At 41.3% G+C, this 12,432-nt stretch overlaps 1 protein-coding gene across 1 annotated transcript in view; it reads left to right on the forward strand.

Moving 5' to 3' along the window:
* LOC149288500 (FAS-associated factor 1-like) overlaps window positions 1-12,432 on the forward strand; it is a 98,267-nt gene that overhangs the window by 84,567 nt on the left and 1,268 nt on the right. Inside the window, exons 19-21 of the mRNA XM_089491668.1 lie at window positions 1,252-1,332; window positions 1,450-1,527; window positions 5,777-5,992. Coding sequence (XP_089347794.1) covers window positions 1,252-1,332; window positions 1,450-1,527; window positions 5,777-5,992 — 375 coding nt within the window. The remainder of the gene's footprint in view (window positions 1-1,251; window positions 1,333-1,449; window positions 1,528-5,776; window positions 5,993-12,432) is intronic.

A 12,432-nucleotide genomic window follows, 5' to 3' on the forward strand; every position in this document is an offset into this window, starting at 1 on the left:
AAACTTTTTTTCATCTAAACGCTCGCTCTGCTGTGGCCAATTCTGGCATATACCCCGGGGATTAGTGTATTTATTTTCATTAATCGTTCCTTTTGTGCGCTGTTATTATATTTCCCGAATTCCTCATTGGTTTATTTTCTTGCGTAGCTGATCGTCTGCCCTGCGCGCTGATATCCGCTTTCGTTTCTCTTTATTTTTGTTTTTCCTTCATATACTTTTTTTTTTTTTTTTTTTTAGTGCAAACACAGTAGGTTTATTGTTATTATTTGAATACGCAAAGCCACATGGTCTCATTAAATGGCACTTGAACAAAACTGAAACCCATGTGAGAATATACAGTGTACATCTCTCGCTCGGTTTCGATCATTACCCCCCCCCCCCTCCTCTCTTTCCCGTTTCAAATTAACTTCATGGGTTTAAAGCCGGGCCCCGCAGTGAGAGTCGTGTAGCAGTTCCGCTGCCTCGCCGAGAGACCACAGATTCCGCGTTTAATTAAAGGGAAAAGCCACAGGACTTTTGCTGCTCTCAGCTCCTGGCGAGGAGTAAGCTGGGATAAACGGATACGATAACAGAGACAACTGCAGCACTATGCAGAGGCCAAATCACTTGTTTAATATCTCGGGAGTGTGTCACCGTGGCCAAGCTTGCACACAACATCATTATTTTTATGTATTATTCCTTTAATAGAAAAATTGCCGTCCCTAAAGGTCCGTGAAAAAGCCACGTAAATAAATGTTCAGTGGGATGATGAGAATTATTGCCGCTTATTATTGGCACAGCACATCTTTCAATGTATTTATTTCAAAATAAATAAATGTAATAAATAAATGTGTAAGAACGCGTTAACCTCTCCGTTAGAAGAGTTCCAAAAGAGTCTTTTTGATCATTGAAAAGTTTCATTCACGGATCCTTAATAGGATTTATAGAATTAGGCGTTAGTTCAATTTACAAAATGTACTGCTAGAAATAAAAATCATAGATCAGAAAGTTCATATGTTTACTTCCTAAAACACTGGACTGTATGAAGCTACGACGGTATCTGTCCGTTCGTAACCTGGTGGGTTTCCTACGTCATCAGACTTAGAAGGTACATTTTTGAGCCCAGATGTACTAGATTCACGCAGAGCCAGAAGAAGGGGTGCAAAAATCTCACTTCTTGAGCTACTATAATGTAAAAGTGAATGAGCTGCTCTATTGTGTTATGTGCGTAAACCCATCACTCATTCATCCGTCTATACTTTCCCCCTTTAGGATGAACGAGAAGCGAGGGAGAATGTTAAGCGGGAACAAGATGAAGCTTATCGCCTTTCACTAGAAGCTGATCGCGCGAAGGTATGGAGCTTTATTCTCGTGTCCCGACGTAGTGATCCGCAGGTTCAGGGCAAAGCGGCTGATTGTGCCCTAAAAGTACATGTTAAGTGATAACGTTTATTTTTTTTTCTTCCCCAGAGAGAAGCTCAAGAAAGAGAAATTGCTGAACAATACCGATTGGAACAGATCCGAAAAGAACAAGAGGAGGAGAGAGAGGTAGACTCCACCAGTTGACTTTTTATTTTTAATGAAGTCACAGATTGGCAGGCGAGGTTGCAGATCGGTTCTTAATCCTCATTTGAACAGAGTGTCCCCAATATCTGCAATCTGACATTTATTTAAAAAACCCCAAAATGAATGTTCATCAGAATATATTGTGTGTTCCTCGAGTACTGTAGTTTGATGTTAACATCCTATTCTGATATTGTAATGTTTCTTTTGTAATCCTATAGTGCTTCTAGATATTTTTGTAGTTCCCATTTATCTATTAATGGGTTAACAGAGTATCTTATGCTGTTGCTTTTATGTAGGGAGTTTAACATAGGAACCATTGGCAGCAGATAAAAACCATTTGGCCCATTTTTCCTGATGTAAAGATCGGGTCTTAATCAGTCCTTGATCTTGTTAAGAACTGGTCATGATAGCTTTATGCCTGTCCAATGCATGTTTAAATTTCCCCACTGTAATAGCCTCTATCCCTTGTGATGGAAGGCTATTCCATGTATCTACCACCATTCTCATTAAAATAGAACTTCCTTACATTACAGTTTTTGGCTATAAGTAAAGGTAGGGGTATCTTACGTGATACTCATTCCTGTTCGGAAGGGTGCAGATACAGGTGGCACGAACATGTAATGAGCATAAATAACTGCGGAGGGTCGCCATTGATCTAAGGACATCCAAATGATGACGGGGCCTATGCTCCTATACCCAAATGTATCGCTTTGCACTCTATTTTATATATGTTTTAGTGTATGTATGGCATTCCTTAACATGCATATTATTTCTTACCCTCAGCCCCTTAAGTCTTTTTGAAACTCTTGAAAACCTAAAGTCAGACACCACTATTTGCTGTTTATCATGGAAGAAAATGGCCGGTCCTCAAGTTATATATCCTCTTATTCCCTATTAATCAGACGGGGGAGATACAGATTACCCCCCTTTCTTATCACAGATATTCACTTGGTCAATAAACCCAGCCAGTTTCTGTTAGCCAAGCAATATCATTCTCCTCTAATCTCCCTGACGTGGCAGGTGAGCTTTTGTGCTTTGGCCAAAAGAACGAAAGTGTTCCTGTTTCATGTATACGTTTGCCACGTAATTCTAGAATGATTTCTCTTTTGTCTTCTCCTCCTTTAAAAATACCACCTTTCACCTATATAATCCATACGCACAAGCTGCCGTCTCCTACCCGCTGTAAATGAATGAATGTCCCAGCCTTCACTTGTATAAACCTTGTATAACATACACGCTGCTAATATGGAACTGTCTCGCCCGGCTTCATTATACCCACGGACTTTCCTTTCTGTTCCTTTGAATCTATAGCAATAGTTCCCAGCAAAGCAAACAGTTATTTCTGTACCTGCATTTATTTTGTTACCCTACCTTTCATTCGGAGAGCCAGGGCACAATGTCTGTTTGGAAACTATATTTTCCTACATAAAAGACTCAAAGCGATCAGCGCTTTCACAGCGCAGCCGGACCTCTGTTCTTTTTTTTTTTTATTATTATTATTTATTACAGTGTGCAGTAATGAGAAGAATAAAGAGATATTTGCTTTTGCGGGAACAAAAGAGATTTTTAACAATGCTGTTTATTAAAGAATGCTGCAGTTGAAGTTCAGGGATTACCCGTAATCTATTGTTGTCGAGCTGTGTTTGCTTACATTGAGGGGTTTTTGTTTGTTCCATATATTTGAAATGTGGCTATTGATCTATTCACAGAAGAGCCGCCTCGGCCCTTTTCTGCCGGCCAGAGTTGGTTGTTCAGCATCTTCTAATTGTTTTTTGAGTTGGTCCATTGCCTCGGTGTAGTCATTGTGAGTCTCTGTCCTGTGACCGCGTCATCGGGGAGCTGGAGAGCACAAGGGAAGGAGGAACGCGTCGCACAAAGAGAGAGCGCATCTAATGAGCTACTGTTTATCCTTCTCTAATATATAATTGAGCTGCCGCAGTAAATAAAATAGCATCTGTTATTGCAGCCGGCAGGAAAATGTCAAAACAACAAGAAAAGAAACAGGTGCTTTCTATAACAATAGGACAGAGGTAGAGCTTTTTGGAGAGGGCTTAAAATCCAGATAAGCTGCAGCGCCTGCTTTGGTAGAATTCTGAAAGCCTCGTATTTTGGGGAGCATTACTCGTTTATTAAAGTTTCTGTGTTTAGATGGGGGGGGGTAGAATGCTATGTGTTACAGCGTAGCAGTTAAAGCTTCCTTAGCTCCCCCTGAAAACTAGATTTAACCCTTTGAGGGGGGGTGATGGGTATGCAATACATTATTTAATACTTCTGGGATTGAAGGGTTAATCATCGCGGCACATCTTTTCTTGAAATTGTAGTCATTCCTTCATCTATGGTAGAAAACGATATCCTGGGCGATATGTGGAGTCCTATTACCTTCCAGGTTGTTTCTGGGTCTTTTTGGTACAGCCGCTGCTGTTTGGCTGAGCATCATGGGAATATTTATTCACAACAGCTGGAAATCCCATGTTTTGCCATCACTGATCAACAACATTACCTTACATTTTAATGGCTGAAACTATACCTTATATCAATGATATTTTATTTTAGATCGATGTTAATTGCTTTCATATACTGCCCCACGAGCTTTAGAATGGCATGTTTTCTCCCAGCCTTCTTTAGAAGGAAAGGGGCTATTGGTGACCCCTTGATTGGTGCTCTCCAAAGGTGGCAGGGGCATGTCCCAGCGTGGGTTCTAGAAGTATCCCCCATGGTCCGTACATTGCTTGGCCAGGTACTAAACAAGCACTAACAATATATGAATACATATATTAAAGTTCAAGCTTTAAGCTCAGTGTTTGAAGGAAACATGCTGTAGCCTTCTGAAGTCCTTTGTCTTACTAAATCGGGAAATGTCCAACACTAGAATGTTTATTCGCTGTCTGTAACAGAGCGTAAATAAGCTCGTACGTCCTCGGTGCCGCGCTCAATGAACCTGCTAAAACATCTGTAAGGGGCTGAAGTTGGGAAACCCTGCTGCCATTTACGTTTGATATTCTATGGAATACGTTGAAGTTGATTTACTTGAGCAACACAGAAAAGGATATAATGCTTTTATGCGGTCAACTTTCAAAAAAAATGTGAGGTTACATACGCTTTTGGGAACTTCTTCCATTGGAAGAGATTCCTCTGAGGTCCCAAAAATGTATAGAACTTTGCATTTTACTAGTTATGGCCCAATAAAAGCTATCAACTTCAACTAAAGGAATGTTTGTCTTCCATCTCTATCACATCTCGGTCAGCCAGAAGGTATTGGAAGCTGTAACCCTGCCTCATAATATGGTCCTGCGTCTTGGTGTAAATCTTTTTAGGCAAAGGAACCTCAGGTGGTCAAAAGACTTTGAGGTTTTGTATTAACCCTATGATGTTACATTGTGGAGTTGTAACAGGAGTGCATGTTACAGGGTGGAGATCAAGCTGGGAGGGTAAGAGGAAGGTTTAGCCTTTGAGTTTGCCCTATCTCACCTCTTCATCTTCAAAGGAAGGCAATCTTTTCCTGAAGGAGCTCGTCTTGGTACAGCAATTACTCTCGTTCTAACGCCTTGTTAACCTCTTTGTCATGACAATTAAATCAACCATCCTTTTGTGCAGTAATATCTGATCTAATTGGGATTTGTAAAAAGAGGGATTTGCTTTAATTGGTTGCATTGCAAGTTGTCATTAAGTGGTGGGAACTAAACAGATCCGTCACCTGGCATTCGGGGGGATGAGTTCTCATCATACTGATTACCTGAAAATCTCTGACACCTGTCCTAGAATCCCAGTTACAAATTGGAAACCAATTGTGTTTGCAGCAGCTTCCTCCCATGTAATAAGTTAGAGGCTGCTACAAATCCATTGGATCCTCCCAAATGCTATGGGAGCGCATGTCGTGGTTGGCTGAGATACATTTTTTTGTTTGTGTAAAAAGGTCATTCAATTATTCACAATGTAAAGTTAATGAGAAAATGTACTGGCGGAAATTTCCTCATCGGAACAGAGAGATTGAAACAGGCAGAAAACATTCATTTTTTGGGTACTCAATGGGGACGCAAAGGTCAAAATTCCTAAAACAAGCAAGCTACATATAATAGTGTCTTCAACGTTGACCTCATGTGTCTGACCTCATCAGAGCCATTGAATTGCAGACATACTTTTACTTGTTAAAAGAAGCTCGTTACATAGTTAGTTTTTCAGACTTGAGTTAAGAAAGAATGGCCCTTTGACCCTCTCTGTGTCTAATTTCCAGGCTATTCGGCTTTCTCTGGAGCAGTCTCTACCACCAGAGCCACAGGAGGAGCATAGTGAACCACAGAGCAAGCTACGGATCCGAACGCCTAGCGGCCAGTTTATCGAGAGGCGTTTCCTAGGCTCTAGCCCCTTGCAGGTTGTCTTTGACTTTGTAGCATCCAAGGGATATCCCTGTCAAGAATTCAAGCTTCTCAGCACCTTTCCACGGAGAGACGTGAGTATTTATTCTTAATAAAGTCACAGAAGTCACTTTTACCACATCCTCCGTTTTCCGGTTCAGTGCAGAAAGTAAACCTACGTGATGGTGTTTCCAAATTCCAATAAACCGCATGTATCTACGCTACCGTTCAAACGTTTGGCGTCACCTGGAAATGTGAAAGAAAAGCAAAATTTGTCAATTAAAATAACATTAAATGGATCAGAAATCCAGCACATACGTTGTTAATGTTGTCAATGACTAAAAATGGCGTATTTTTAATGGGATATCTTCAAAGGTGAACAGGAGGCCCTTTATCACTCCCATCACTCCTGTGTTCCGATGGCACGATGTGTTTGCTAATCCAAGTTTAAGTTTAAAAGGCTAATTGAGCATTAGAAAAACAGCTAAAAGACCCCAGAGTCATGAAGGAGTTTTTTGCCCTTTATGGGCAAACGTGTCATGTACTTAAAATGGATCAGTGCAATTGGGGATTTCTTGAAAAATGTTAACTCAACAGAATGGTGTCTTCTTTATCCAGTCTCGTTTCCAAACTTTCTCCCGGAATCACTTTTTATACATTACTCCAGTATGTTAAGCCATAATTAAAAAAAAAATCCTTCTTTAAGTAATAAATCTTGCAAGCATAATACAACAAAATCATATTTTCTTTAGGTTTAAAGCAACAACAAAAAAATTAAGCATTTTTGTTTGAGTCTGACCACCTTTGAAAGTGATTTATTAATTATTAAAACTTTATTAATTAGCTAGATTTGCAAGGATCATTTTTGTTATGTTTTTAATTTATCATACGGTTAAATATACATTCTGGAAGGATTTTAGATGGGATGAAGAGCGATCTTGTCACGTGGCGGTGCTGAGGAAGATCGCACCCCACCCCCCGTAGCTTCTTGATCCAGATACCGCTGATTACCGAGCGATCTGGATTTTTGTCTAGCCTCTCTGCCTCTCCAATTACTAGAAGAAGTGACTTAAGGGAGGATGAGCAGAACCCACTCATTTGTAAGATCGCTTTATTAATAAACTGTTTACAAAATATTTATAAGCGGCATACAGAGCCGCTCACCAGGGGCTTAAAACTGACTAATACTGCCGAAGCTCTGAAATATCTCTGTAATATATTCTAATCTCCTCAGAGCCACCAATAATTAAACTGGAAAGAATACAATTTCCAGCAGGCCAAGAACGGCATGTGAGTGTACGGGTGCTTATGTAGGGCACGTTAACCCATTCGCTCCCGTGGCACGGCAGAGCACAAGTACAACTGACCGCTGCGATGTAAAAGCGCACACAGACGAGACCTTCGCCATTCTGAGATCTCTTTCTTACAATCTTCAGTTAAATGACTTAAACACTGCTCCTTTACCTTAGTGCCAGTGCGTTTATTTTCCACCCCCCGTGCTGTCCAGCAGTGCCATCGGAGTGCTAGTCTGCTAAAAAGGCACTGTGCGGAAGGCCACCCTCTATTACGGCACCCATTTCAGCAGCACATGTGAAGTGCTGCCCTGCTGTATGTATGATGTATAATCTCACAGAATGGAATCATTTATACATCCCACATGCAGCAGGTCGGTGTTTTTAAGTGTGCTGGTCCGGAACATGTGAAATCTATGTATGTCCTGAGAAAATATGATGAATGGGGTCACCATGGTCCCGTGGGACTGCGAATCTTCTGGGCCCTTTGCCCTTCTGACGAGCCCTTGGAACTGACAGTTTACAAGCAAGAATGTTGCGTGATTCCGTTTTATTGCCTATAAGGGACATTCTGTTGAATTCAGAGCACAGCAATTAGTGTTAGAAATGGGTTAACAGTTGCTTTTGTGCAGAAAGTGTCAGTAGGGGTTAAACAGCCAGAACGGACAGCTTTTCACTGCTTCTTCTGATACTCAAAGCTTACGCCCCAATCAGTCTGAACCTGAGATTCGGGGTCAGGAGCCACGAGGAAAGGACTGCTGACCGGTGCCATGTTTTGTTAATTGCAGATAGTTGCCCAGACTGTGTCCATGGTTAATAATAATAATAATTTGCAACAGCTTGTATTGTTTGTATATTAATTAGGTTTACATTTACAGAAACTACTATGCTTTAGAAACTCGGATCCCAGGTTCTGTGGATTACAACTCCCAGTAAATTCACTCAACCCCAGCACAGCTAGCTTAACCTGTCAATTCTTTATGGCTTTATGTACATTCCAAGCTTCCTTCCACTGGGAGTATATTCCAAGTATCTACCACCCTTTCTCACATTACCCCCCCAGTCTTCAGCCTTCCTGTAACTTTAAATCTTGCCCATGTTCATGCCTTTTTTCTTTTTATTAAGGATCCTTCATGGACTATTGTTTGACGGTTTTAGTTACGCCTCCTGCGTCTCCTCTAGGTGGTAAATATTATGATTTGTAAGTTGTTCCTGGTATGTTTGGTTAGTAAGGCCGAGTACCACATAACAGGTCCTAAAATTCTCACTGGGTTATTTATTGAGAATTGTGGAAATGGGCAGTAAAACGTACATGGTATTTGTCTTTTGAAAGCCACGGTCTTCAGAACTAGACTCAGTATTCTAAATTCTAAACATTAAGCGAGTCATTACACAGAGCTGGGATTTGTGAATGGCAAGGCCAAAAAACCTAATGTTTATTCTGAAGACATTGGGGAAAAAGGCAAGAATAGGATACTGCTGAGAAATGAAGGTCGTTTTTGTTGCTGTGTGGCCTGAATTTAAGATTTTGTTCTCGGCATCAGTGTGAGACTGGAGTAAGTCCGATGCTGTTGTGTAAACGTGAAATAATGCGCACAAAATGTCCATTGAGGTCTATTGGATTTTCTCCAAATGAACCAAAGTGCACCTGCGCAAGTCCAGCGTTATCATGCTAAAAGAAACAAACCCAACTCGGCGCATCTCCCGGCCAACATTGTCCAGCTGTCGTTGGCAACGTCTTCTCTTCAGCAGCACCTGATAATGGAAACTGGACGATCTCAAACTAATAATAATATTGTTCACCCCCAGAAATAAATATACTCTGCATTGATGGTATTTATTACAGAAAGGTAGTATAACAAGCAAAACCATCTTAAACTGTACTATTCAAGAACTATACAGATACTGTATATGAGCCCAATATCTCGTGGTGATTTGGGGAAAAGTGTCTTTTCTGATGGTTTCAAGCATACTGACAGCTGCATTAGAAAAACCTTTGATCCCGGCAAACCTGTCAGTAGAGGCATTCACTTCAACAGTGACTTGGTAGACTTCAAATCATGCTGATTGGGGCGAATTGGGGCCCATTGACTTCACTTTTTATTATGAAGGGACAACAGAGGGCAGTTTCCAGTATGAAGGACTGGGGTTCTGTATAATTGAATGGGTGAGGAGACGGAAGAAATTATTTATGTATATATTATACAGGGCCAGCCAAGCTCTTCCTCCAGCAGGAACTCGGTGGGTTTGTTTCTGCATGATGTATAGTGAAGCAAGAGAATATAAACCACAGCTGCATCTGCAAACTCTCCTGTCAGCTCTCCGTTTAGTTAATACGCCCCACAGTCACGTCACCCTAAGGGTGTGATTCCGTATTTCAGACAAGAAGTGAGTGCCATAAATAGGGATTTATCGTTCTTCAGCTTTCACAACCTGGCTACCTTCACTGCGCCTAAATTAATTAAGTAGAGATGAGTTTATCCGGGCATTTTCTCTGTAGCATATGGCCGCTCTTCTTAACTTAATACCTGCGATGCCTTTCTCTGCTCGCCTGTAAAATGAAATTTATTGTCCGTCTGCTGCATCTGTGCAGGTGTAGGGAGAGAAGTGAAATCGGCAGAGCCATCTGCGAGCCTTTGGTCAGTAAGGGGCTATTTACAGGAATACAAAGAGCTGACCCATTAGTTAGCAATAGAGTGAACCTTAAACGCATACTCAGTACGTGAGTGTATCCCAAATACCACGCGTCCCGTCAGTTTACAGAGCACGCCGGAGAGCAGAAATATGGAAACGGAAGGAAGGGCCAATATACTTTTGCCACATAACATTCATTTCTAACAGACAGGTGAAAGACACTGATAGAATCGGGTAATCACTGCTGATAGACTTCTAAGTAGAATCCTAAGTAGGATTGTGGGCACACAATGAAAAGTCCACCAAAGACATATTTATAATGGGAAACATAACTTTTACATAATATAATTTTTTTTCCGACACAATCCTTGTCTAGGAGAATGATGCGGTCTGCGACCCCCTTCAAGCACAATTTACCCTCCCGTAGAAAAACAATAAAAAACCTCAAAGCATCAAACAATAAATGAATAAGGCTATATTAAAGAAATAATAATTCATAGTAGCTCTCAAAATCCTTAATTACCCATTATTAGCTCTCATTTTATGCATTGGTTGGAAGGCACTGGTTTGAAGTGATTTTTAGGGTCCGCTGAAGCTTTTTTCTGTATGGAGATGGAATTCTGGCAAGTGTATAATAAAGGGTTTATAATTTCTTAATGTTTTGTGCCATTCCAGCTCAGCGGCTCAGTACGGCATTTCGATATAAAGTGGATGCTTCTTAATGCTTTATACATGCTTGCTCTTTTTATTGGTTTCGTTTTAAACACAGTGGTTTCACTTAAAAATATGAATATTTGGGGGTAAGATTTTGTTTTGTAAACATTTGACCCGTTTAGCAAATAGCAGCAAACACAAAAAGGAGAATGCGGATGGAGACTGTTGGTTTCCACCTGAAACCGGCACACGGTGTACGCTGAAGAAGAGAAAAACACAGCTGCTCGTTGGCTGTGCAGAGTTATTGTGTTTTAATTGCTACCTAACGAACCTTATGTTTTTGGCTTGTCTGCTTCCACGAGGAATAGTTTTAATAAGACTTAATGAGAGCTGCCGGCATTTCGCTGCACCCCAGAGAACAGATTCCCTGCTCGCCATGTAGGTTTGTCCTTGTAGAGGGAGCGTGCATGGCTTGCTGGTCTGTGACACTGAAATTATCCTCTTTTCAGTTACAATTAACTGATCTGTTCGCCTGCCCTTTTCCAGCGTCAGCCTCTACACACGGACATTCTAAGAGAGTAGGTGTATAACGGTCTGAGTGTAGCACACCTGTTGTCATATGCACAGCGTCTGTAGCCAGAGCGGTATATTTCATCTTGTCTTAGTCATCTGATTAGAGGCTTGACTTTTATGTCCTGGTACAAATATACATAGTGATGTCATCATGTAGGATGATCTCATTCAAAAGGTCAGGTAATGAATTCCAGAAGAACACTGCTGAAGTTCTAAATGTTCTCTTGTGGTTGTTGCACCAGATTGGATGAGTGGGTTGGCATTTGTTAACCGTTTTGGAGAAATATTGGCCTTGGGCAGATTATTTTAGGCCTTTGTTGGGTGGATGTTGGTAAATTGTCCAGTTCTTCGTGTTTTAATTGTTAACATAGATACATAAAATTTTGTAACAGATAATCATTTGGCACCTCTAGTCTCCATTTCTTCCCCTCTTATTGGATTATGTAAATAAAGCCCCTTTATTTACCTGCTGACGGCCGCTGCCCCGTGCGCACCTTCCTCCCGTCGTTCAGCGTAGAGCCGATTTCCATCCGTAAAGGAACCGGCTGCATCCAAACCAAGCTGTCAAGTCGTCGGTTGTCAAGCGACGATCCGAGAGCACTTTTTGGATAGAGCCAATTCCTGTATAGCGTATGGTCTGCATTGTGGATCCATTTCCAACAGGGCCTGCGAGCCACCAAACAATAAAAAGAAAAATTGGGAGGGCAACTGATAAAAAGTTAGTCTATTCATTAATCTAACCAACATTAAGCATGGCAGTCTGCCGAGTACAGTTCAGCTCATCCCCTCTGTACAAAAGGATGCCTAACTGTGATACTATGATTACGTTCTCTTGTGCGGAATGCGTTAGGCTCACCGTACCCTGCCGACAATGCTATATTTTTAAAGTGGACTCAAATGGAGTCAGGCCTGTTGGCAAAAAATATATTGGCAAATAACAGATCTGGCCGCCTGATAATGTTAGAAGGTTATGCGATGCTAATTAACTAGAAAGAGAAGCCATACGAGAGAGAGAGAGGGGGAAGAAAGGAGACGCTAAAACAAAAGCGACAACAGCTCTGTTTGTTGACAGATGCAGCAACCATATTCTCAGTAATTGGGTAATGGTGTAAACATTGGCGAATCGGCAAGTCCCTCGGTGAATTCGGAACAGAAGGCAAGCTGAAATCATGGGTATAAACAGTCCAACCCCCTTCTCATGACACCCGCAAGCTGCTGCCTGTAACTGTCCTAAGATCTCCAAAGTGTAAAAGACATCGAGAAAAGGGCATCATGCATCTTATTAACCACAGGGCTCCACGGAGGTTCGGTGCTTCTAATTAGCTGCTGCCCCATCTGGAAAGACTCGTTAGCGATGCAGTCCCACTGTACATGCAAATGGG

Source organism: Sceloporus occidentalis, unplaced genomic scaffold, assembly GCF_023333645.1.
Source record: "Sceloporus occidentalis isolate IW3139 unplaced genomic scaffold, rSceOcc1.0.p SCAF_51, whole genome shotgun sequence".
In the NCBI taxonomy this organism is placed as follows: Eukaryota; Metazoa; Chordata; class Lepidosauria; order Squamata; family Phrynosomatidae; genus Sceloporus; species Sceloporus occidentalis.